Source organism: Leptinotarsa decemlineata, unplaced genomic scaffold (genome assembly GCF_025532065.1).
Source record: "Leptinotarsa decemlineata unplaced genomic scaffold, Ldec_3_MD MMD2_tig00001393_RagTag_RagTag, whole genome shotgun sequence".
Taxonomy (NCBI): Eukaryota; Metazoa; Arthropoda; class Insecta; order Coleoptera; family Chrysomelidae; genus Leptinotarsa; species Leptinotarsa decemlineata.
In genome coordinates, this window is record NW_027412562.1 from 6,459,215 (window position 1) to 6,483,921 (window position 24,707).

Sequence of the window (24,707 nt, forward strand, 5' to 3'; positions counted from 1 at the left end):
CTGTAATTATGAAAAAACCAATATTTCGGTTGAAAAATAAATTGGGGATCTCTTATATTAATGGAAATGATTTGTATTAAAGTTTTATAACGAAGTTCAGTTACTACGGTATCAAACTGAAAAGAGTTATATTCAGTTTGATTTTTCTTCAACTGAGCTATGTTATGAAAAAAACATTCAACATAGTCGGGGGGCATACTTGAAGACTGGCGGTAAATCAAATCATCTTTGGAACATTTTATTCAGGTCTGTCTCAACTACCCAGCAGTTTTCTGGCCACAACTACTCCTCTGGTTAGCATTATAACCGACCGGTGCCAGTGCAAGAAAATCTTGCATTTTCAGTTATTGGGACGGGTACACTTGCAGACTTGCCATCAATAAAAATCAAATACTTTTCATAGTATCAAACCTCGAAAAAAGGTGAAGTGATCAACAAGAAGTCATTGCGCCATCTGCCAATGGACGAGGTATCCCAAAAGCAAACCGAATTCGCCTATTCCTCGTAGACCGAAAATTTTCAGCTCTGTTCGAGGTTTGATACTATATGAAAGTTATTTCATTTTTAATTATGGGAAGTCATTGATGATGGCAATATTTTGTACTGACGAGAGGCCAAATAGCTTGAATCCGGTCTGCAAGTGTGGCCGTCCCAATTATTGAAAATCAATTCAGGCATTTGTATCGCCAAAAGCGAATTCAGGATTTTCTTCTGAAGAAACCTACATTGGCATGCACCGGTCGGATATAATGCAACGCCCTTCTTGGTATTAGCCAAGGGAGTGGTTGTTTTTTTATAAGTCGATATATAGAGACTAGCGAATTATCCACCGATAGTAATTAAAATGAGATCCTCTGACAGGTGGAACACATTTTTGGTACAATCTCAAATTATTCTGTAGCAGTCAGAATTTATGCTATGACAATAAACCTGTTCAATCAAGGTAGTGAAAATGTGTACAGAAGCAGTATGAAATGTCTAATGAATGTGAGATTTAATTTTGCTGTGAGTGCTATATGCTGTACAACGTCGATCAAACTGTTTGATAGGGGTAAGTGAAATATTGATTACATATTCTGGAAAAGTCTTAGGGATAATAGAACAGTTCTTTTCACGGAGATGAATGTAGCACAGTCGTTATTAAACTGTTTATTAGAAGTTCTGTGTTGATGTATTACTACGGAGGAAATAGTTTTTCTCGTTATTAAATGATTTAATAATAGTTGTTAGACTCGGCTTGTCAATATTTTAATAGCCGTTAGTAAACTAATGAACTGGGTGTCTGCTATAGGTAGACAGGTTCAGAAAAAATATTTCATTCACGGTTATTCAAATGTTTATTTGTCTCATATAGTATACAACTTTTCACTTGGAGCTATTCAAATCTTAATAATCATTATCGATTTCTTTTCTCGGTGTAAGTTAAAAGAGGAGTGTTTTCTCCAGAACTGTAGGTATAGCGAAAAAATGCCTAATAGTTTTGACAAATAATTCTGACTCAATAAATTCATGGATGTAGCCTTTACTACGTGGTAGGAGATCATACTTAAAAATTAAATCTGAAGAAATGAACTTTAAACGTTCAAGCCAGTCTCGAATATACCTACAAAGTAGGTTGAATGGACTGACGCCTATCAGAAAACAACTCCCCTGGCTAATACCACGAAGGGCGTAGGATTATATCCGACAGGCATCAGTGCAGAAATCTTCACAGAAAATTTCCTGCATATGCAATTGGTAATACAACTGAAAGAGTCGACTTTCAATTTTGGAACGGGCACACTTGCACACTAGCCATTGAAGTTTAAAGTTCATTTCTTTAGATTTGTTTACTGCCAGTCTTCAAGCATAGCCCACTGACTAATAAGAAAGTTTTTCTTCCTTATCCAGAGGAATCGGGCAAATTTCTAAGCAGTTGGGGTTAGTACCTCGTACACTAGATGGAGTGACATTTTGTTGTTCGCTCCAACTTAGGAAGAGGAATGAAATACTCTGAAATAATTCCGATTTCCAATTATGGAATATCATTGACTATAGGTCGATGATGGCCACTGATGAGTGACTAATGAGCCCGAAACCGGTCTGCAAACATAGCCCACTGACTAATAAGAAAGTAAAAATGAAAATTGAACTTCCTATGTTATGAGTTCAATGTATTGAGGAAACCGGGCTACACAGATATTACAAATTCAAGTGATTCTTTCCCTCCATACCGTCATAAATTAGCAGCCTACAATTCAATGTTACACTTTATCTTTATTTGCTAACAATCTAGATGGAGGAATTAAAATAATTGTACAGATAGGACAGAATAATGGTTTTAATGCAGATAAAAGTCAGAAAACAAAGCCTCAAATTTACGTACAGATTGATATACCCCCAGATCTACCAATCAGAAATCAAGACATTTGTAACTTTAACATATTTGTGTATACCGGTGTGAACTTGGCAGCTAAAAGGTAGCAGCCAAAATCTCGAAAACACCCGAGCGCACATAGACGTAGGTAGGTACGTCGAAAAATTATTACGGAGAAATAAACATTAAAAAGGTGAAATATGATTGGAAGCTCTATTATTATCGCTGAACGAACACCTCGGGCAACTCTTTCTAATGTGCCTACTAAAAAAGCAGAATACAAAAAATTATAAATAGGGGATGAATACATTTGTAAGAAATTATCTATCACTGAAAACATGTTTTGTTATCAGACGAAGTAGATGAGACCAGCAGTTAGAAGGGCTCAAATAGTGAAATAGTTGAAGGGGGTCACATGGATACATACCTATAAAAAGTAATCGAAACTCCTAGAAGAAAAAAAGCCTGTCAAATGGGGATAAAATTCAAAACGGAATCGAAAGTCATAAAAAGAAAAATCCTCTCACCATAATTTTATGTTAGAAAAATCGATTTTGAAAATGATATTATACTGTGAGAAGCAAAAGATAAAACCGCCCAGGGATACAAATACAAAAATAATTTGAAACTCATGGAAGGAAATATCCTGTCAAAATAATTTCATATTGGAAAAATCGAATTCAATCATAATAACAATCTGTGAAAATCTCAACATGAGACCGCCCGTCGAAGGGGTCAAATGGGGTTATGAATACAAAAATAAATCGAAACTCATAAAAGGAAAAATCCTGTCACAACAATTTCATGCTGGAAAAATCCAATTCGATCATAATAACAATCTGTGGAAATCACAACATGAGACCGCCCGTCGAAGGGAGTCAAATGGGAATTTATATACAAAAAAATTAATGGCGCAATAAATATTCAAATTGGATTCCTTTCATTTCGAGACATTTTTGAACTCGGTTATTCATATTATTTATTGCCCTCAATACACTTATTTGCTGCATTGTTGTGAAATCATTCAAAATCCTCAATCTCGAGTCTTCCACATTTTCTATCACTCTGCCAGCGTGAATCGTATTTTTCAATGTCCCCCATAGAAAATAGTCCAAAATAGTAAGATCTGGGGATTTTGCAGGCCATCGTATTGATCCATTATTTGTCTTGAAATACCAAAAGAGCTATTTTTTACATTATTGAATAGGTCTTTGAAATATGCAACTTTGGCCACAATTCAACCGATACTGTATCTCTTATCGTTTTCGAGATCCCCATGTACAGAAACGAATTTGAATAGCCCTGTATATAAAAGAGAAGGAGTTATCGAGTGTCTATGACTTAATTCAAAAAGGAAAATATTCGTCGGCACAACACTCAAGAAAAATTATTGGCAAACCGCGGACACGTGTTTCTGGCTATTGGCCTCATCAGCGCGGTGTAGCCAAGTGCAAAGATGAATAACTTATGCGGGATATATCACGAAAAAAATAACGTAGTTTTATGTGAATTTAACCTATATTCCAATTTGTGATATACTGTTTGGAACCTTTGGTGTAGTAATGAATATTACTGGAGTTTTTTCCCAACACCAAATCGTTATTTTTACCCCTCGACACGTGTTTCGATCACCAAGTGATCATCTTCAAGAGGAAGATAAAACTAATAACTACTCAAAACTAAAGCTACTTATACTAATCAGGTACATCATGCAGGTAGGTAATCAGTAATACCACCCATACAAGTGTACCACCCTAAATTAATTTTACGATTGGCCTTTCTATTATTTACAATGTCCTTATGTATGTTTAAATGTTACAGCTATATATAGAACAATTTTCAGCTATATAAAATTAGTTTCACAATATTGCCTATCTAAATATATTCACAATGTGTCTTTTTGTAGTAATCAGTAAACCCAACAATATTATTTCAACAGGCTATATAGTATGCTATTTGGTATTGGTCCGTTGTCGTTATTCATAATATTATTATGTTTACTTATTTCCACACTCTCATAGGCTTCTAGTTGCCTGTTGTTATTAACTTGTCTAACTAATCTTAAAGAACTGAAGTCTGTGGAATGGTTTTGTTGCGAAATATGATGGGCGACTGCTGATTTTTCAAATCTTCCATATTTTGAGTCTGCTATGTGTTCCTTATATGTCACTTTAATAGATCTTTTTGCCTGTCCATAATATTTTGCATCGCAGTCCTTACATTAAATTTCGTAAATTCCAGACTTTTCCGAATTCTCGACTTTGTCTTTTGGACTTCCCAAAAGGTTCTGCAGTGTATGACTTGTTTTAAAAAACCACCTTCATACCTTCCTTCCTTGAAACTAGTCCAAAAGACAAAGTCGAGAATTCGGAAAAGTCTGGAATTTACGAAATTGAATGTAAGGACTGCGATGCAAAATATTATGGACAGACAAAAAGATATATTAAAGTGAGATATAAGGAACACATAGCACACTTAAAATATGGAAGATTTGAAAAATCAGCAGTCGCCCATCATATTTTGCAACAAAACCATTCCATAGACTTCAGTTCTTTAAGATTAGTTAGACAAGTTAACAACAACAGGCAACTAGATGCCTATGAGAGTGTAGAAATAAGTAAACATAATAATATTATGAATAACGATAACGGACCAATACCAAATAGCATATTATATAGCTTGTTGAAATAATATTGTTGGATTTATATAACCGAAACATTCAAATATACATAAGGACATATTGTAAAATAATAGAAAGGCCAATTGTAAAATTAATTTAGGGTGGTACACTTGTATGGGTGGTATTACTGATTACCTACCTGTATGATGTACCTGATTAGTATAAGTAGCTTTAGTTTTGAGTAGTTATTAGTTTTATCTTCCTCTTGAAGATGATCACTTGGTGATCGAAACACGTGTCGAGGTGTAAAAATAACGATTTGGTGTTGGGAAAAAACTCCAGTAATATTCTATATTCCAATAATTACGCTTACGGTCTAAAGAATAGCATTCAATTCATTCATTTAGTATTTAGGGAAAATAAATACTTTTTCGCTGCGAATTCGAACCAACTTTCTGACTCACCCTGTAGACATATCACCTAGCAGAAACTTACCTGTATCCTGAGTACTTTCTGGTTATCATTCTCCCAAATAACATCGACAACCACCTCTCCATCGATGAAGAACCCGACATTTTTAGCCGTTAAATCTTTTTCGTTCAATAAAACAGTCGATTGCAGCTTGTATCGGAGAGATTCACCAATTTCGAAAAGTTTAACGTCACTAAAATGTCCGGCAGCTGAAGAGAGCAACACGAATCCATAGCACACTCCCAAAAACCACGCGAAAAGAGTGTACAGAATAGAATAGGAGTTTATTGATGGTAACATTTTCGAAAAAAAAAGGTATCAGTAGATCAAGTTCACTATGCGGTGACGTTGGAACTATTGATTCTCTTCGAAGTAACTTCGACCATTGATAGTCTTCTGGTGAGATAAGAGAGATGTTTGTAGTACGACCTTTGACCTTTGGGAAGATTGTAGAGACGATTCGGCAGTTTCTGTGATTACCTAGGCATATTTGAAGTCCATTATCATCTTCATGGTTTATCTGCAATGCAATTATTATTGTTAATGTTTCGTAGAAAAACTGATAAAAATAAGAGGACTAGGTATTGTACAGGTTGTTTCGAAAGTTGTGTCTGTTTTTATTGGTCTACTTCGAAATTTAATATCTCGAAAAATACTCATTCAATTTAATCGAAATCCAAGTACTTGAAAATATGGTAGTCTGTTGGCGAGAGGTCTGGGAAGTATGGCAGAGTGAGGCAGACGCTGGTAGCTTATAAATAAAAACATAGGTAGCAATAATCACACGAATAGCTCTTCTTTTTTACATCAGAGCAGTTCAATGACTTTTTTATGGATGTAGCTCTGGATATGAATAATGACATGAGCACACCCAATAATTCATTCACAAACTATCTCCACCAAGTTCCATGCAATGCTGATAACTCGATGCATTTCTATCAAACTGATACTGCAGAAGTGAATGAAGTCATAAAATCCCTAAAAAACTCGGTCTCGCTTGATATTTACAATCACTCAGTGGTTATGTACAAGGAAAATCTATCTGCACTTCTACGACCAAATACATATTGTCAACTTGATTCTGAAATTATCAAAACTAAAAATTGTAAAGTTAATTGCGGGCTTTAAAAGTGGTGATATCAATCTTCCTTTTATCTACAGACCAATTGCACTACTTCCAGTAATTGCAAAAATAATGGCAAAAAGAATGATAAATTATTTAGAGTACACAAATATCTTGACAGATAGATAGTTTAGATTCAGGAAAGGAAGAAGCACGTCGAAAGCAGTGATCGAATTAGTCGACTTCATAACTGAAGGTTTCGAAAAAGAAGAATCGACACTTGGCATATTCCTCGATCTGAGCAAGGCGTTCGACTGCGTCTCTATTGACATTTTATTAGAAAAACTGAGATACTATGGATTTGTAGGCATAGCACACAGTCTGCTAGCATCATATCTAAATGAGAGAAAGCAATGTGTATCATATAATGAAGAACTCAGTAGCTTACAAACGATATTGAATGGTGTTCCACAAGGTAGTGTACTTGGGCCACTACTTTTCTTGATTTATATTAATGACCTGCCAAATTCAGTGACAATGTTTACAATGCTATTCGCCGATGACACTTCCTTTGTCATTCTCAAAAAAATATTGAAGAGTCATCAGAATTAGAAAAGCGAGTTATTCAAGAAGCTACGGACTGTTTTATTGCGAATAGTCTATGTGTGAATAAAAGCAACACACATAATCTCTCAAATAATGTGAAATGTCTTGGTATAATCATTGATTCAAACCCCATATTGACAAACTAGCAAAAAATCTATCATGCAAGGTCTATGCGATCAGACAGATAAAAAATAAAGTCGGTAATGAAGCTGCCCATACCGCTTATCATGCAATGCTTCATATTTCCTTAATTTATGGATTGATAAACTGGAGCACATCTGTTCATATCTCGAGCATATTTAAAATTCAAAAAAGAGCAATCAGAGTTTTAGCTGGAATAGGTCAAATGGAGAGCTGTAAGAATTGGTTTATTGAGTTCAATTTATTACCTTTGTCATCATGTGTAATATACTGCAATTTGATACACATTCAAGAAAATTTACAAAAGTTTACTACAATACGCCACATACAGATTCACCTGGATCGGTTAGTTGTACCGTACATGGAGAGGAATAAGATAAGGCTAAATCCGTCAAAGACTGAACTTGTCAATTTCACGAAGAAATTCACCGAGGTGAAGATCTTCAGGAAATTGACGATTCAAGAAAAGGGTGTGGAAGAACAGAAAAGTGCGAAGTATCTGGGAGTTAGCCTGGACAAGCGCTTGAATTTTCATGAGCACTTGAGTCTGGCAATTCAAAGAGCGGGAGCGGCGATTAAACGAAACTACCCTCTGATTGTACGAAATTCCAAACTAAGTGTGGACAACAAGCTCCTGATATACAAGCAAATTATCAGGCCAGCTATGTTGTACGCTTGTCCTGTGTTCTGTAGCCTCAAGAGGACTCCGTTGCGGAGACTCGAGACAATGCAGAATAAGGTGCTTCGTATCGTGACTGATAATGATCGATACATTTCATTGGAGCGTTTACGATACATAGCGAAGATCGAGCCGATTACGGATTTAATCCGAAGGCTTGCTTAAAAACACTTCAAGTGGTTCCTTCCGAAAAGTCCGCTGACTAGTAATATCACGGCAGTTGGAGTTTATCATAATTAACCCCGCCGTCACGGTGGGTTGATTTACGAAGCACTCGATATTTTCCATGAGCGACATGTAAGTGACCGTCTGTAAGCTCATGAAAAAACTGGCATAGAAAACTTCCTGTAGACATTCTGTCCTGGCTTTTCATGAACTTTTTCCAGGAGTATCCAGCTAACCAACACATCGACAGCTATGTTATTATTTGAATGACCTGAATATCAAAACCATGTAATGATGTGCATAAGCCTTGGCGGCAGGAGGCACATTACCTAGCTGTTTTAAAAAAGTCTATGTTTCTGAGTGAGCATCAACCCGCTAATATCGCGGGGGGCGTTCCCCACCGCCTCCTCTCGGCGAGGACGTGAGGGCACGTCTGTCTGGAGTCCCTTTGCTACTCTACCCTTAAGGTAGAGGCACTCATGAAATGTAGGCATGTAAATAGTTTATTTCAATAAAAAAGATTTTTCTTACTATGATGCGTCTGACTTCAGCTCTACAGAGTGACTATCGTCAATGTGGGTACTGTCTCTATGTATCTTTACTTTATTTTATGCTTGTATCATATAAAATTTTTATGTACTATCTACTCCTTTTCGGTGATTTTAATTGTAATTTACATTTATTTTATACATTATTGACTTGTCATAGCACTAAGATGTGACCAATAAAAAATCTAATCTGATCTAATCTAATTTTCGGTACATTTCGTCGATTTCCTTACAATGAGACTCTGTTGTGATGGTTTGGCCCGGTTGCAGAAAGTTATAGTGAATCATATCAAACAACAACCATGGTTTTTTTGATGAATTTTCGCCTTTGGGGTTTCCAACCACTGTCCTGAACGTCACTTTTCATTACAGGTGACGAACGCATCCAAAAAAAAATCATTTTGGTGGCACAAAAGCAAAGAAGAACAGACTTCGAAACATGACAATTTCTGTAGATCGTTCAAATCGTGGGACACTCACTTTTTGACGTTTTTGATCTCTCTAATGCCTTTTCAGACATTCAAAAATCGCATGGAAGCTGACGCTCAGTTCTTCCGTCACCCCATGCACCGTTGATGATGGGTCAGTATCCACAGGAATTCTCCTTTGCCGTACCCACTCTTTTTGAATGCTTTGAGTTCCTCAAGAAGACTCTCAGATTCACGAATACAACGTGCTCTTTCAACCAACGTTTTAATTACCTCTCTCTTTTGTTGTAGCTGGTGGTTGAAGTTTTTGTTCAGTTACCTGTCTGTGTGTGTTGGATTCCTGTACATTCTGTGGCCCAATGTACCATATTCATGTCTGTTCACAAGAACATCCAAGTGTCCTAGTGTCTGGGTTTCTCGTTCCATTGTGGATTGGATTTTTGGGTCGAAAGAGTTGAGATATAATAGAACACAAGAGAAATTATCGCCTCGGACAAACCGATAAATCAGCTGTAGCCAAAAATTCTCCCAAAGTACTCAAAATTACTATCAAAGAACATATAGAGAGGCAATAGAAACTCAGAAATACAGGTATAATTTCAATAGAAATAAAGAGGCAATGAACACGAATGAAATCTGGATACCTGTCCTTAATTGTACACAAACAATGTCAAGTAATACAATCGAGAGAAACGAAGCCACGTCCACTTGTGATGATATACAACCTGAGACAAATTACAGCGTGGTTTTTGCGTTAGGAGCAACGGGAACAACAACTTGAGCACTTCGACGGTTTTCTCATCGCCATTGATAATATCTACCGTAGTGGTAGACAAAACGTCAGGCATAATAACCTGCAGACCACGGCCTGCAGGTTATTATGCCTGACGTTTTGTCGGAAAATTGCTTCGACACAGTTATCTTCGGCCGTGAAAGTTTACGAAATTTAGTTTGTTAGTATCTAAACTATTTTACAAAATTTCATGTTTTAATGATGTTACAGTCATATGAATACTTTATATGTACAATTATCATAACTTACAATGATGCCAATCTCACTTGTACTACTCCGACAAACAATGAATAAATAGAATATTGGTCGCGCGCCATATATAAGTAACAAAGGTAATATTTTGTTCAATACCGCAGGAAAGTGTGTCAGCCTAATGATGATGAAGGCAATTAATCGAAACGGAAAACAATTGCAATTTAATACAAGGTGACATTACAAGAATATTGCGTTGAAAAAATTGAACAGTACAAGGGGTACGTAACAACGTAGACGTTTAAAAATTATTTACTGCATTATCCTTTTCGATTATATAGTATTCTTTATATTCAATTATTTCATATATCTAGCCGCTTCCATGTCGAAAATTATATACAGGCCGTTTCTTTTATAATGTGGTAACATTGCTATATACTAAACCGTAACAGATACGAAGACGATTAAATGGGAAAAAAGGTAACTGTCATCGGGAACAATACAATGGTCGAAGAAAATTTACGGGGACTCTCGATCTTCTCGAGTTATACGGGGAAAACAAATAATGCTGTTTTTCGTTTTTTTTCGAATGGAATTGTTATTTTGGAGAATATCAATAAATAGAAAAGGAAAATGTTATTTCATTCCAAGTGTACTATGACGATGTGATAATAAATATTTGATAAAACGTTTCGTATCAACATGGCCACCATCAACTTTTTTTTTTAAATACAGACCTGTCTTTTTTGTTACAGATATTGATAAAGCAATAAATTCACAATCCAAGAATAACTCATATTTGATATTTTTATAGCGTTTCATTTGAAATAACCACCATCATCAGTGACAACAATCAAACAGAAAAACAATGTATTTTATCATGAGCTTCTGGGAAAATGAAACAATACGGAAAATCAAAGCTACATGGCAATCTACAGTAAATGCTCGAATTGACGACCTCTTTGTTGAATGCACATAAGTTGTCGGTCCAGACAATTTCTGTGGCAATTTTCTAGTCTAATAGGTGTAATAATAATACATGCATCTCTTATTTTTTGTTTGAGATGGTCGATATCTGTACTTGGTGTTGAAAAAATTTTATCCTTTGTGTATCTCCAGACAAAAAATCTAATGGAGTAAGATCTGGAGATCAAGTTGGCCAGTTAATTGGTCCATTGTTTCCAATCCATTTTCTTGGGAATATTGCATCGAAATGTTCCCTTACTATTGGTGCATTATGGGGAGGAGCGCCGTCCTGTTGAAAATATTGTATTTCATGGCGGATATTCAGTGACAATTCATCTAAGTAGCCATCGAATTCATTGAATAGAAAATGAATATTCAAATGATCATCGCAAAAGAAAGGGTCAAAGATGTTTGTTCCCACAATTCCCAACCAAAAATTTATTCCGAACCTTTCCTGGAAATTGGTTTCCCTATGTAAATGTTCATTTTATTCCACCAATAGTGGATATTGTTTAACCAATAATTGTTGGTGAATTTCGATTCGTCCGCCCAATATGTTTTTACACAAATATTTCCAACTTCCCTATTTCTACGTCTTAACCACTTCCCAAATCGTACTCTACTTCCGTAATCCCTTTCATTGAGGTGATGAACTTTGCGTATCCTGTAGCGTTTATAATAATAATAATAATATTTATTGGCAAAGATACATTGTTCAATGATACAAATTGTACGAGTCAATTTCCAAATAAATATAGAATTCCCACAGAAGGATATACCTGTGCGTGGGGTCTGCAGAAATTTGAATACTAATGAATACAATTTAAAATTTGAATACTAATGAATACAATTCAAAATTTGAAATATAAAGTAGTATGAGTAAATAAATAAAAGGTAAGACGTTTTAAAATTATCAGACATATTATTTTAATTATATCATCAATCTTCTTGTATGAATATGTGAATCAGTTTCTATGCATGTCACTATGATAGTAAACATTTTTCATATCAACGTGTTGGTGTATCTGAAGCCTTGGCAAGCCTAAGACCCAGGTTTTGAGTTTATTCTTAAATGAATTATTATCACTCCTGATATTTTTCATATGATGTGGGACGAGATTATATAACCGAGGAGCTAGGTATGAGTAAGACCTTTGAAGGATGTTTTTCCTTGAATTCGGGACATATGCATTATTTTTTTGTCGAGTTTCATATTGGTGTTCTATTATCCTTAATTCATGTCTATTATTATGTTGTCTTATTATAGTTTTGAGAAAGTAGAGTTGTCTTATGTCTAGAATTGATGTTTCTTTATATAATGAGTCGGTCGGGTAAGTTCTTTTTTTGAGGTGGATAATTTTCAATAATGATTTTTGTGTTTGTTCTAGGTGTTTCAGAAAAGTTGTGTTTGCTGCGCTCCAAGCAATTATTCCGTATGTAAGGTGGGTTTCGAACAATGCATAGTATAGCATTCGCATCTGGGCTGTTTGTAGGTATGGTCTCACGTATTGTTCTTTTTCAAAATAGTTCTGGTGGATTTTACAGAAATCCCCATTTCGTGGGCAATTTTTCGTAAGGAACAATTTTGAATAGCATAATTTTTGTAAATGGCCAATCCTAAATAAAAAAAATATGTTTTCACTGTGTAAATTTCTATGTGGTAATATTTGCTTACCCATAACATTTATTTCATTCCCCACACTTCCAGTAACCACACATTTTTATACCAAATTATACAATAATCGAATTTTGACCAAAAACTGATATTTTTGTTACTTCCAGGATTGCGATTATAAAAATATTAGGAATTATAATTGATTAGAAAGAAATAAGCCTTGAAAGAAGGATTACGGGAATACAAAAATTTCCAAAACGAAAAAGTACGAATTTTCATTGTGTTAGGGTACCTACCTGTCGAATTTATTGGGTTGTTTGAATTATATTTTGAAGAAATCGAAACAATTTACAAAAGAAGTAACGACAGGACCGTAATTTAAAATTGTTGTCACTGATGATGATAGTTATTTCAAATGAAACGCTATAAAAATTTCGAATGTGATATATCCTTCGATTGTGAATTTATTACTTCATCAATATCTGCAATGAAAAAACAGGCCCGTTTTTTAAAAAAAAGTTGATGGTGACCATGTTGACAGGAAACGTTTTATCTGATATTTATTATTACATCGTCATAGTACACTTGGAATACAATAACATTTCCTTTTCCATTTTTTGATATTCTCCGAAATAACAATTCCATTCGAAAAAAACAGAATACCGAGGTATAACTATAACTTTCAATTCATTCGATGTTTGATGATATTGCGGGAAATGGAGGAACCATACTAAGAGTTGAAGGACACTTTATATACCGGGTGTCCCAGAGCTTTTAGGCCAGCGGATATCTCAGTCACCTGCAGAAAAAGATTGAAAAAAAATATGTATATCATAGAAGACCACCAGCACTTTCATGTAGCAGAGCAAAATCCACCCCTTCGCGAGCAACCCCTGCGAAACCACCCCTAACTTTTGTTTTTCAAATGGCAACCCCATGTTGTTTGTCGTTCAACTGACAGCTCTTGTTATTTCTCAACCAACGATATATCATAATTGTTCGAGAAAATTGAATACGTTAGTGGGTACTATTAACTGGACTGATCGAATTGTTCTGCATTGTAGACACCAGAAAAAGTGGACGCTACGCAGAAAAAGAGGCGATAAAATGTTAGAACTTTTTGTGCTTCCTTTCATTCCTCTGATATCTGGATGACACATTGCCATCAGTCGTAATATTGTTGTTGTATATCAAAATGCCTTTTACCTTCACTCCCAATGAATACGTTGATATGCTTTTAATTTTTGGTGAATGCCGAAAGAATAAACGTGCTGCGGAGAGGCTGTATGGGCAGCGCTTTCCTGATCGTCGACAACCAGGTCGTAATACGTTTTCATATGTAGAAAATACCATGCGAACGGGATCATTTCCAGGAAAAACAGATCAAGTACATCCTACTCCCGTGCGAACTGAGGAAAATTGCATAAATGTGTTGGCCTACGCCGAAGCACATCCTCATATTTCGGTTCGTGCATTGGCGGTAGAGATTGGGATCAGTAAGTCATCTGTGCAAAGAATTTTCAAACAGTACAAGTATCTACCGATTTCGAAAAACGAACGGCATTCATTGCTCACATTCAAGTTTTAGTCCATGACAATCCAAACATCCTCAATTAAATCTTGTGGAGTGACGAATCCCGCTTCCATAATAATGGTACTGTTAATCGACATAACATGCACTATTGGTCACAGGACAACCCTCACTGGATTAGAGAAACCAATTTCCAAACAATGTGGGGTGTGAACGTGTGGTGTGGTTTACATAATGGACGACTCATCGGGCCCCATTTTTTCCAAGACACTTTGACGGGCCACCGATATTTACATTTCTTGGAAAATTGTTTACCTGCCCTCCTGGAAGATATTCCACTTGAAGAACGACAACAAATGTGGTGGCAACAAGATGGTGCTCCTGCACATAACCATAATGTAGTTACTACATTCCTCAATGATACTTTTCGAGACCGTTGGATTGGAAATAGTGGACCTGTGCGATGGCCTGCACGTTCTCCAGATCTCACGCCACTGGACTTTTTCCTGTGGGGATATCTGAAACGAGTTGCCTTCGAAACACAACCAATGAATATTGACGATTTAACCCAAAAAATTTTAGAGGCTTGTCATACCGTTACTCCGGAAATGATTAGGGCTTCCTGTACTCGCGCGCTGATTCGGCGACTTGAAGCATGTGTGGCAAGTGCTAGCCAACATTTTGAACATTTTCTGTAGTATCATGTATCAAAATACAGATGACCTTGAACATTAATATTTCATTTGTGTTTTTATTTTCTATGATTCTGCATGTCATTCTACCTACCATGATACATCATTGATCGAGAAATGAAAAAGACTGTAAGTTGAACCAAAACAAACATGGGCGTGCCATTTGAAAAACAAAAGTTAGGGGTGGTTTCTTGGGGGTTGTTTACCAGGGGGTGGATTTTGCTATGCTGCATGAAAGTGCTTGTGTTCTCCTATGATACATATTTTTGTTTTAATTTTTGTTCTGCAGGTAACTGAGATATCTGCTGGCCTAAAAGCTCTGGGACACCCGGTATATATTGAATGGTATACTCAGAATATTTTAAAATCTGGTAATTGTGTTTTCCCTCAGTTAAGAATATACTGTTCTCATGAAGAAAAGCGTACACGGAAAGCTCGTAAACCATTTTTTTAAGACAAAACACTAAAGGAAAGTAGCGATTCACGTTGGATTTAAATTGCTGGACATCAAATCCATTTGGAAAAACGTTCTCAGGAAGTTTATTCCACATAAACGCAGTTCTCCAGATGAAACAGTTTTTGAACAGTGGAGTTCGAGGTGTATTGATTTGAACTCCAAAACAATGAGCAGCCACAGTCCATCGCGTATTTCTGATGTGTACTGCTCTTGGTGAAATCAAATGTGCCAAGTCACTTGAACACTTCCAGTGAAAGTATCTATAGGAGAGAGAAAAATCTCCAACCTTTCTTAGACGGATGGCTCTTTCTGGATGGAATCCAGTAACTTGACAAAGGAATTGTCAAAATTTCGTTATTTTTGACAACTTGATCGGTCACAAATATTTTAGAAAACGCTTTTGGGCAACATAATATGATATTCTACTACTCCATCTTGATACAAAAAAATGTGGGAATCTTCCAAAGAAAGGAAGGAAGTAATCAATTTGAAAATATCTATACATGGATAATGTATAATGTTATCCAATTTGGTACTGAAGAGCCTTAAGGCAAGTGTCTTACGGCGAAACATCGATGTCTAGCAGTGAGGATGACAGTGTTCCATGTAAGTGCAATTTGTTACCATTCATTCAAAGTAGAACTCCTGTGAATAATATCTGATTTTATTCCATAATTAATGTTTGGAATACATACTGAGTAGAGAAAAGTATCTTCTGTATAATTCAGTATAGAAGTATTTGTTTCGAAAGAATTTTTTTCTTTCGTGTAATTCAATGTTTATATGAAAGTAGCTGTTTCAGGAGGGCTTTCTTCCAGTTTGTGTCTGAAAGTTACTTCTTTGCATGATCTACACATCCATGTATAGAGTTACTTATTTTCAAATTGGTTACTTCCTTCCTTTCTTTGGAAGATTCCCCCATTTTTTTGTATCAAGATGGAGTAGTAGAAAGCCAAAAACTTTCTTTCCCAAAAATTAATCACTCCTAAAAATATAACCTTGTCTCCTTTCCATTCAAGATCATACATAAGACAAACTATCGGGGGACACGCTGTATACACGGAGGTTAGTGATCAAATGTATCATTCAATATTGCTTCAATTGCTAATCACCTGTGTCCTGCGAACAACTCTTAGAAGTTCTCTAAAGACTTGCGCGAGCTAGAAAACAGCAAGAGTATTATATTTCACCGAGAGATCCTCACTTGTTTTCTGGCAACATAATTGAATTAAACTAATATTCATAATGGAAACATTTCTGGGAAAAAATCTAATCGCAAAGTGTTTACATTTTTAATTGAAAAATTCTTTCGAGAATTTTCTTTATATCCCACTAAAGAAAAATTCGACCCGTTTTGAAATTGTCACAAGTTATGAATATCATTAAAAGGAAGGTGTCAACTTGTAGAGATTCATGTCCACTTCAGGTCTGATGTTAGAACTTTGATTCCTTTATCAGGACTGTGTGTGAAAAAACAGCTGATAGCGAGAGTTATAAATAATTTCATATCTACCGGCAAACGGTATATCTGACGAAAAATCACGGTACATCTGAATCGACACCCAATAGTTTAATTAACAGTTCTACTACTTTGTAATATACGATTTATTCAGCTCATTAGAGCCTACCATAATAATAACTCGTACCTACCTACTCGAGTAAAACAATTGCACTGCGTACTCGTAATCCTACCACACAGAACTAATGCAATAATCACGAACACCAGATCAAAATCAGTAGTACTATTCTCGAAGCATTTTTATCTACACACTAACTTGCCCATTGATTGAAGTGCTAGACATGATTCGGAGTGCCAGGGATTCAGGCATTAAAGAAACCGGATCTGTACGAATAACGTTACTTTGTGTGCCTAAAAGAATGCTTGGTTTAAATGAATAATTGAGTGTACCAGGCGGGACCAATAATTAGGAAATAATGAGGATGTTCTGTGTCTAGTGTTTCAAGTGTCGATATTTTGTTTTAATCTCAATAATAGTTTGTGTAGTCAGTTTCAAGTAATACGCTGACTGTTCAAAAAATAATGTGAATTTTAATTTTCTTCAAAAAATATTTAGTCGATCACCAATTTCTCCCTTATCCTTTTCAAAGTAGCCCTCCAGCGTTTTTTCCAATCATCGAAACAGTTCAGAAATGTTCTTTTTGGTACGTCCGTGAGCTTTCTTAGGAATTCGATTTTTATCGTCTCAATCGTCGCAAAACACTGTCCTTTTATGCGTTTCTTCAAACTTGAGAACAGAAAAAAGTCACAGGGGACCAAATCTGGTGACTACGGTGGCTGAGGAATGATAACGGTGTTGTTTTTGACCAAAAAATCACGAACAAGCAATGACTAGTGATAATAACCCATACGACAATGTAGCGAAAATTCCTGATGCACTACGCGTTGGTAATCGAAGAAAACAGTGAGCAAAAACTAAGCATTTGATCGAACCTGGCGTGCTTTTTTTGGTCTTGGCTCTCCTGGACTCTTCCATTGGGACGATTGGACTTTGGTTTGATGTCATAACCATATATCAATGATTCGTGTCACAGTTATGATCCTTTTGATCATAACGAATCTGAATCGCCGTTGACGTTATTCAACAATCTCTGGGCGACGTTCATGCGACAGTTTATTTGGTTACAATTCTGCAATTTTGTAACCAACTCAGCTGCCAAACGCTTCATGCCCAAAATTTCCAAAAAAAATTGCATGGCATGAAAGAACCGATATGTCCACATCCTCAGCAAACATAATAATAATACTTTTTTTTCCTTTTAGAACATACAATTAAGGTGTAGGAAACGTCAAATACAAGTATAATAAAAAACAATATAAAGAATGAAATATAACGGAGTTACATCAAGTGAAATAACAATTATTATATACAATATACATTCAAATACGTATAAATAATACACACATTATGTTCGGTCACTTTTATAGAAGTTTCCCACTGAATAAATAGTCCGATCAATTAAAAACTCTTTGAGGTTCATTTTATACTTTTTGATAACGGAGATATTTTTTAGAGTAGTAGGTAGACAATTGAAAAGTCTTGCTTCGGCAAAAAAGGGATACTTTTCATAGGTTGAAGTCCTATGTTGTTCAATTTTAATTAAATTTCCAGATCTTGTGAAATATCGATAGCACTGAGAATTGGACTCGTAGTCATTCATATTTTTCCACGTATAGACTAAACAACTATAGATATAAATTCTATTTAAATGAGAGTTCTGAAGTCTAAATGATTCAGTTCTATCTAGATTAAAAATTAGGCGAAGAATCCTTTTCTGAGCTGTAAAAATACGATCCATTTCTGCACAATCTTCCCACATTGACATTGTATGAGACTGTAGATTGAACCAATAGAATAATACACATTAATCAAAGATTTTACATCGAAAACCTGACGTAGTAGAAATAGAAATAGATTCATTTGAAATAGATGTCCTAATATACATAAATATTATACAAATATATCAGTTATTAAACAAAATACAAAAAACTGAAATATATAAGATCTATATAGTAGAATATAGTGTGTAAAACATAGCAGTAGTAAATGATGAAGAGATTAATAGAGAGAAGAATGATGAACAACTCAATTGGAATAATATTGTGCCCGTAGATATTAAGATAAAGAGCGTTTGAAGAGTTGGAGGGTGTTACTTTGTTTCATTTCATTAGAAAACTTGTTATAGTCCAAGAGTCCTATGAGAAATATAGACTTCATTGTTCTTGCAAGGTTAGTTCGTGAGACAACCAAGTCATCTCTTCCTCTTGTATCGTACTTGTGTATCTCCTGGTTATATGTAATGAACTCAGTGAAGTAATATGGTGCTTTTCCAGTGAGTATTTTGAGTATGAATATCATAGAAAAATATTGTAATCTATTCAGTTAACTAGTTTAGTGATCCAATAATTTTTCTAAAAAAGGGGGTTGGTTGGGTAACAGGATCAATTTTTTCTTGAAAAAACAATTGTATTCTTGCCGACGTTTCGAATTTGATTAAATTCTTCTTCAGGGCTCGAACACGAAAAAAACTACTTTTCTAGCCCTGAATTAAATTAGGAACGTCGGCAAGAATATAATTGTTTTTTTTTAATTGATCATGTTACCCAACCAACCCCCCTTTTCATTGTAATCTATCTTTTATTGTCATCCAATTCAGAATATTAATCATTGATAATATAGGAGTATATTTATGACATTTTAATAACAAGGGCATTCCTCTGTTTTGTAATGTTTGTAGAGTAGAGATATAGCTACCGTCTAGTAATGATATCAGCGTAGTACAGTAATCAAATGGTGGTAGGATTATTGTTTTATAAATAATTAAAATAGAAATTTCATTACACATATACTGGAAGTGTTTTTTAAAGTTCAAAGTGTTATCAACGATGAAGCCCAGGTATTTGAATTCTTCCACAATTTCAATAGTTTCGCCGTAGATCTCAATATTAATGGAGTTGATATCAATTAATTTATTTTTATATTGTGTTGTCAATATCATAGCAATATCATAGCATGTTTAGTGGTATTCAGTTTGAATTTGTTTATGTTCGAAAACTTCGCCACGTTTTCAAAAATCAAATTGATTTTGCGTACAGTATTATGAATATCTAAGTCGCTTGCTGCAATGAGAGTATCATCTGCAAAGAGGTTGATGAATTCACAGTCACTAATAAAATGTATGTCATTCAAATAAAGTATGAATAAAACAGGGCCAGGTACACTCCCTTGGGGGAACCCGGTATCAATTGCTTTTTAGCTTGATAGGAAATTGTTTATTTTAGTACATTGAGATCTGTTGCAATAGTGCATAAAAGCTGCTATTAAGTTTTTTAACCACATGGTTTTAATGAAATTTTCAAGATAAATTATGTCAATGTGAACACCCATAAATTTGGTTGTTTCACTTGGGAGAATTATAACATAATGGACTAAAACTTGTATATGATTAGTAAATCTTTTTTTACCGAAGAATTCAATTAATATTGATTTTTCTGCATTAACGGCAAGCCTATTATCATGACATCATGTCGTTGCTGACAAAATTCAGCCTCTCTTCGAACTCCTCAGGACTATCTGCTGCTGGAGAAATCGATGTGTCATCAGCATGAAGTACAATCGAGGATGTTCCAATATACTCTCCAATAGTGATTCGAGGATTCTCCATAACAAGTTTTTTCACTTTCTCAACAGTCGCATCGATTGCTGGTGTGCTGGAGCGTCCTGGGCAAGCGTCGTCATTCACATCTTCTCACTTGTAAACATTTTTCTAATTCAGAGTACAATCATCGTAAACCACTGTCAACATTTCAAGTATTTTGAGAACTTTATTGTATTTTTTACACGAACTTTAATACAAATAATATTGGGTTGATCAATAAAACATTAAATAGAAATGACCCTGTATTCTAGCTTATCATTTTATTCTAATAAAACTATATAATGGAAACGTTGCGAATATGAATCATATCTGTACTTGAATGACTTGATATTATGATATATATTAGTCGGTTGATTCTGAGCATTCATCAAGACAGCGTGTATAACTGAATATAAGTGAGTCTACCTAAACTGGTCATTTTAATTTGATGCCCTATCCTAACAAATAATTTGAATCATTTCTTTCGATTGCCAAACACACAGAACACTCCTAACTTTGATGCCTCTCACCAACAAACTAAACATGATAAACAGCATATGTTCGAGACGAGTGTACCAACATAAAAAAATAAATAAAAAATTGCTAATAGAAAGTACGTACGTATCGTAATGTTATTATTATACAGGGCATCGCAACATTTGATCCACAATCGAGGGAGCGTATTGATCACTTTTTCGAAATTTCTTAACGATGTTTTTATAGAGAAAACATGTTTTTTAGTGATGTAGCTTATGTGGAGATATCTATTCATGTTCAAGTTAACCTAGATTCAATTTCTCTACTTTCAAATCTCGAAACCGTTCTGTAGGTGATCTACTCGAATAATTCCAGAACGGTCCAGTTGCTGAATGAACAGAAAACATCTGCGAGACTAACCTCTGGGAGGTATCTTGCATTATTGTCTGTCGGATAGAATTCAATATCCGCATTGCCGAGCACAAGAAACACACACAGCGAGGGGAAACCAGCAAATCAGGAATAGCAGACCATGTTTAGACCCATCAACACAACATCGAGTGGTCCCAAGCTGAGATCTTGCACAGAGAGGAACATTGGTTTAGGAGAAAATTCAAGGAAGCCGCATACATGTTGACCAACAACGTATTCAGCCAGGCCAGCGTAGAAATACGTAACATATGGAAACCCATCATCAAGCGAAAGGTGGCCAACTCCCGCCAAAGCGTCATCTCCCACGGAACCAGTGAAGCGGAAAATGGAAAGCGGGGATAAGTGAAAGTACTCGAACGACCTATAAATAGTCATCTCTCGGAGGAATCAGTCCAGTCATCACCCGAAGACGATTGTAGATACTAACAGTCGAAACGTCGTGAACTAACGTGACTTGGAATCTCTCAACTTTTTATTTTTATTTTCTTTTTTCATTTCTTTATTTTTATTTATTTTTGTTCAATTGTTCTATTTTACTTGTATTTTATTTCACTATTATTTCATTTCAGGTTTATTTTGCTTAATATAATTGTTATTTTCAGCTATTCATTTTTATTTCTTCTTTTTTAGTTGTTTCAGGGCTTTCAAATCATTTTATATAGTAGACAATGGAAGTACGAACTAGTGAAATTCATCATGAAACATTGTCAATCACCTTCATTCAAAGTCTGTCACCTTCAGACTGTGATGTTACCCCTCTCATATGTGAAATGAAAGACGAAGAATTTTTTCCACATTGTTTATTCAGAGATTAGTATATTGTATCAGCATTTTCAATTTCAGTAACAATCACAGTGATTTCTCCACCATGATGGTAATATGCTCCAATCAAATATCTCAATTGATCAACTAAAACATTCGGGTCCTCCCACTCCAAAGTTTTGAACGCTTCAGATTGTTTCTCCAATATCACAATACTAGATGATATACCCTGATATCATGACATGATAAAAAATGAATTTTGAAAGCAAATGAACAAACATGTATATTTATTACAATTACAATAATATAATATTTATTACAATAATGACAAGATAATGACCGTGATACTCAACTAGTATAGAATATAATTGAGAACAGTGAAATAACGAGAAACTCGAATGAATACAGCAAAAATATAGGAGGGTTCATATTAACGAAAAAACAATGTATGTTGGAGAAACAGTGTAGGTAAAAATAAAGTTATATGGGTTATTTCAGGAAATGTGTTTTGTTTGCCAATGTAAATTGTTACCCAGCGTACGCTATCGTGGAGGGCAAAAACACATGTACGCCACAAAGGAAAATTAATAAAATTAAAACAAACAACTCATCATTATGGTCAACTCAATGAGTGATTTTTGTTTTTCAACTGAATAGACTGCACGAACACTGATCTCTAAATTAATAGAGACGGTTCTTTGATTCGTCCAGTGGTATCTTTTTTTTGGTTTCTCAATTAATATGATTAATTTTTGAATTGAAGATACAAACTCTAATTTTCAAATCATTAGAGACATATACTTTGGTATTTTGCTGAAAATTTCACCTTGTGTGTTTCGAATTCTATGTGTGTGTATGACTTCATAGCGTCATTTTATTAATCAAAATTCAATTTTATTATATTTTTATTTTTCATCAAATACATCAATATTATTGCAATTACACTAATGAACTTTCACCGATGCAAGAGTTATGACACTCAATTGATCAGCTAATGCAGAAGTGATGAGTGCATGATGTTTCGCAGTTCGGTATTTTTGAATCAATGTTTTTCCTGACGTATCGTAGCGCTGGCGCAATGAATTCTTGGAAATACTTCAGTTGACTCCTTGGTTTCTCTAATGTGATCGTCAACATATTTTTTAGTGACAGAGTCTTCACTGTCTACAGATTCACCAACATTCTGCAACCGCTTATTCTGAATGTCATAATCACCTTGCTGTGTGAGAATGAATCCCCGATCTTCCAACAAGTGGTTCACTAAAACCACCTCTTCTACGCCCAAATTTATCAATTGTGGTATACATAGTTAGATCATCTGTGAGTAACTGAGGCAGCTCCACACATCGTGATTATTATATTACGGTCAATAGACTAATCATTCTTCGCGTAATTCCTCAATTATGCCCAATATTTCATTATCGTGCCCGGTATGTCCAACCATTCGTGAGCTCCAAAGCAATCGAAGGCGATCAACCAATTCTTCGAGTTTATTCCAATAAACATAATCTATATGCTTATTTCATATATATTTTCATATATATATATTTTTTTCAGTGGGTATTGTGATTATGCCGGCACCTTCTCTACTAGGGTTTTGCAGTGGGTTTCCATTGGATAATAGTGGTAGGATTATTTCTCGATATTTCTTCCAATTATTCGATAGAAGACCCTGTTTTCTCTCATTGTATTTATATGCAACCTTTGTTAATTTGAGTATATCACCATAAGTGGTATATCGGAAGAGGGGATATTTCCCGATGGTACTTTCATGAATATCAATTTATATAGTTTTGGAGTGCCCTGATAAGTGGCAAAATCCATATTTATCCTCCCAACATCTCGCACACATATCTTTAATTTGTTTGTATGTGGTCAGTAAAAATATGATTGAGATTCAAATCATCTTGTTTGAACAGCATAATAAAATTTGCATCATCTCGAATCAATTGTTTCGGCACTCGTGAAAATGTTTGGGCTAGATAGAAGCAATCCACATTCTTTTGGCGACCCATACTAAAATATGATCGTATAACATCATGTTTCTTGCACATAACATCATCAAAAATAAATATTGAATCCGGTTTGGCGTCTGAAGGCTTTACTATTTCAGCTGCATTATTGGCGAAAGTGTAAAATCCCAACCCTTTGATTGGAGCTAATAGGTACTTCACGTAAATACTCATATTTAGATTGATGAAGAGATTTTGAATACAGATAAACATTTGCAAATCGTAATCCTAGACGATGAGTTAGCAGAAAAATCATAAAATGTGTTTTGCCACAGTTAGAAGGTCCAATAATCAGACCGCGAATGGATAGTGGAAGTAAAGATCCATGACGCTGTTTGACACCGCTTCCCGATCCACCACCCACGTTTTCATCAAAATTATCGATGGAAATTGCTGCTTCTGCTTCAGTATGCGCATTGTATGACAGTTGAAGACTATACAATAAGCGGGGTTCCATATCGATCCCTTTATTTAAATGGGGGTTATGAGTCGATGCGGATCTACTAAACTACATTCAAATAAAACTGGTAGAGGTAGACTTCAA

The 24,707-nt window shown here is 35.2% G+C and overlaps 1 protein-coding gene across 4 annotated transcripts in view; it reads right to left on the reverse strand.

Moving 5' to 3' along the window:
* The window catches only part of Mtp (Microsomal triacylglycerol transfer protein), a 41,564-nt gene extending 24,403 nt beyond the window's left edge, over positions 1–17,161 (reverse strand). Inside the window, exons 1-2 of one of the 4 annotated variants that reach the window (XM_074175918.1) lie at positions 16,978–17,161; positions 5,472–5,967 (exon numbers count right to left, since the gene is read on the reverse strand). In XM_074175918.1, the coding sequence (XP_074032019.1) occupies positions 5,472–5,747 (276 nt within the window). In that variant the 5' untranslated portion in view covers positions 5,748–5,967; positions 16,978–17,161. Of the gene's footprint in view, positions 1–5,471; positions 5,968–10,119; positions 10,139–16,969 lie in introns of those variants that run through there. The other 3 variants (XM_074175916.1, XM_074175917.1, XM_074175919.1) reach the window with 3 other exon arrangements.
* Positions 17,162–24,707: the final 7,546 nt, after the last annotated feature.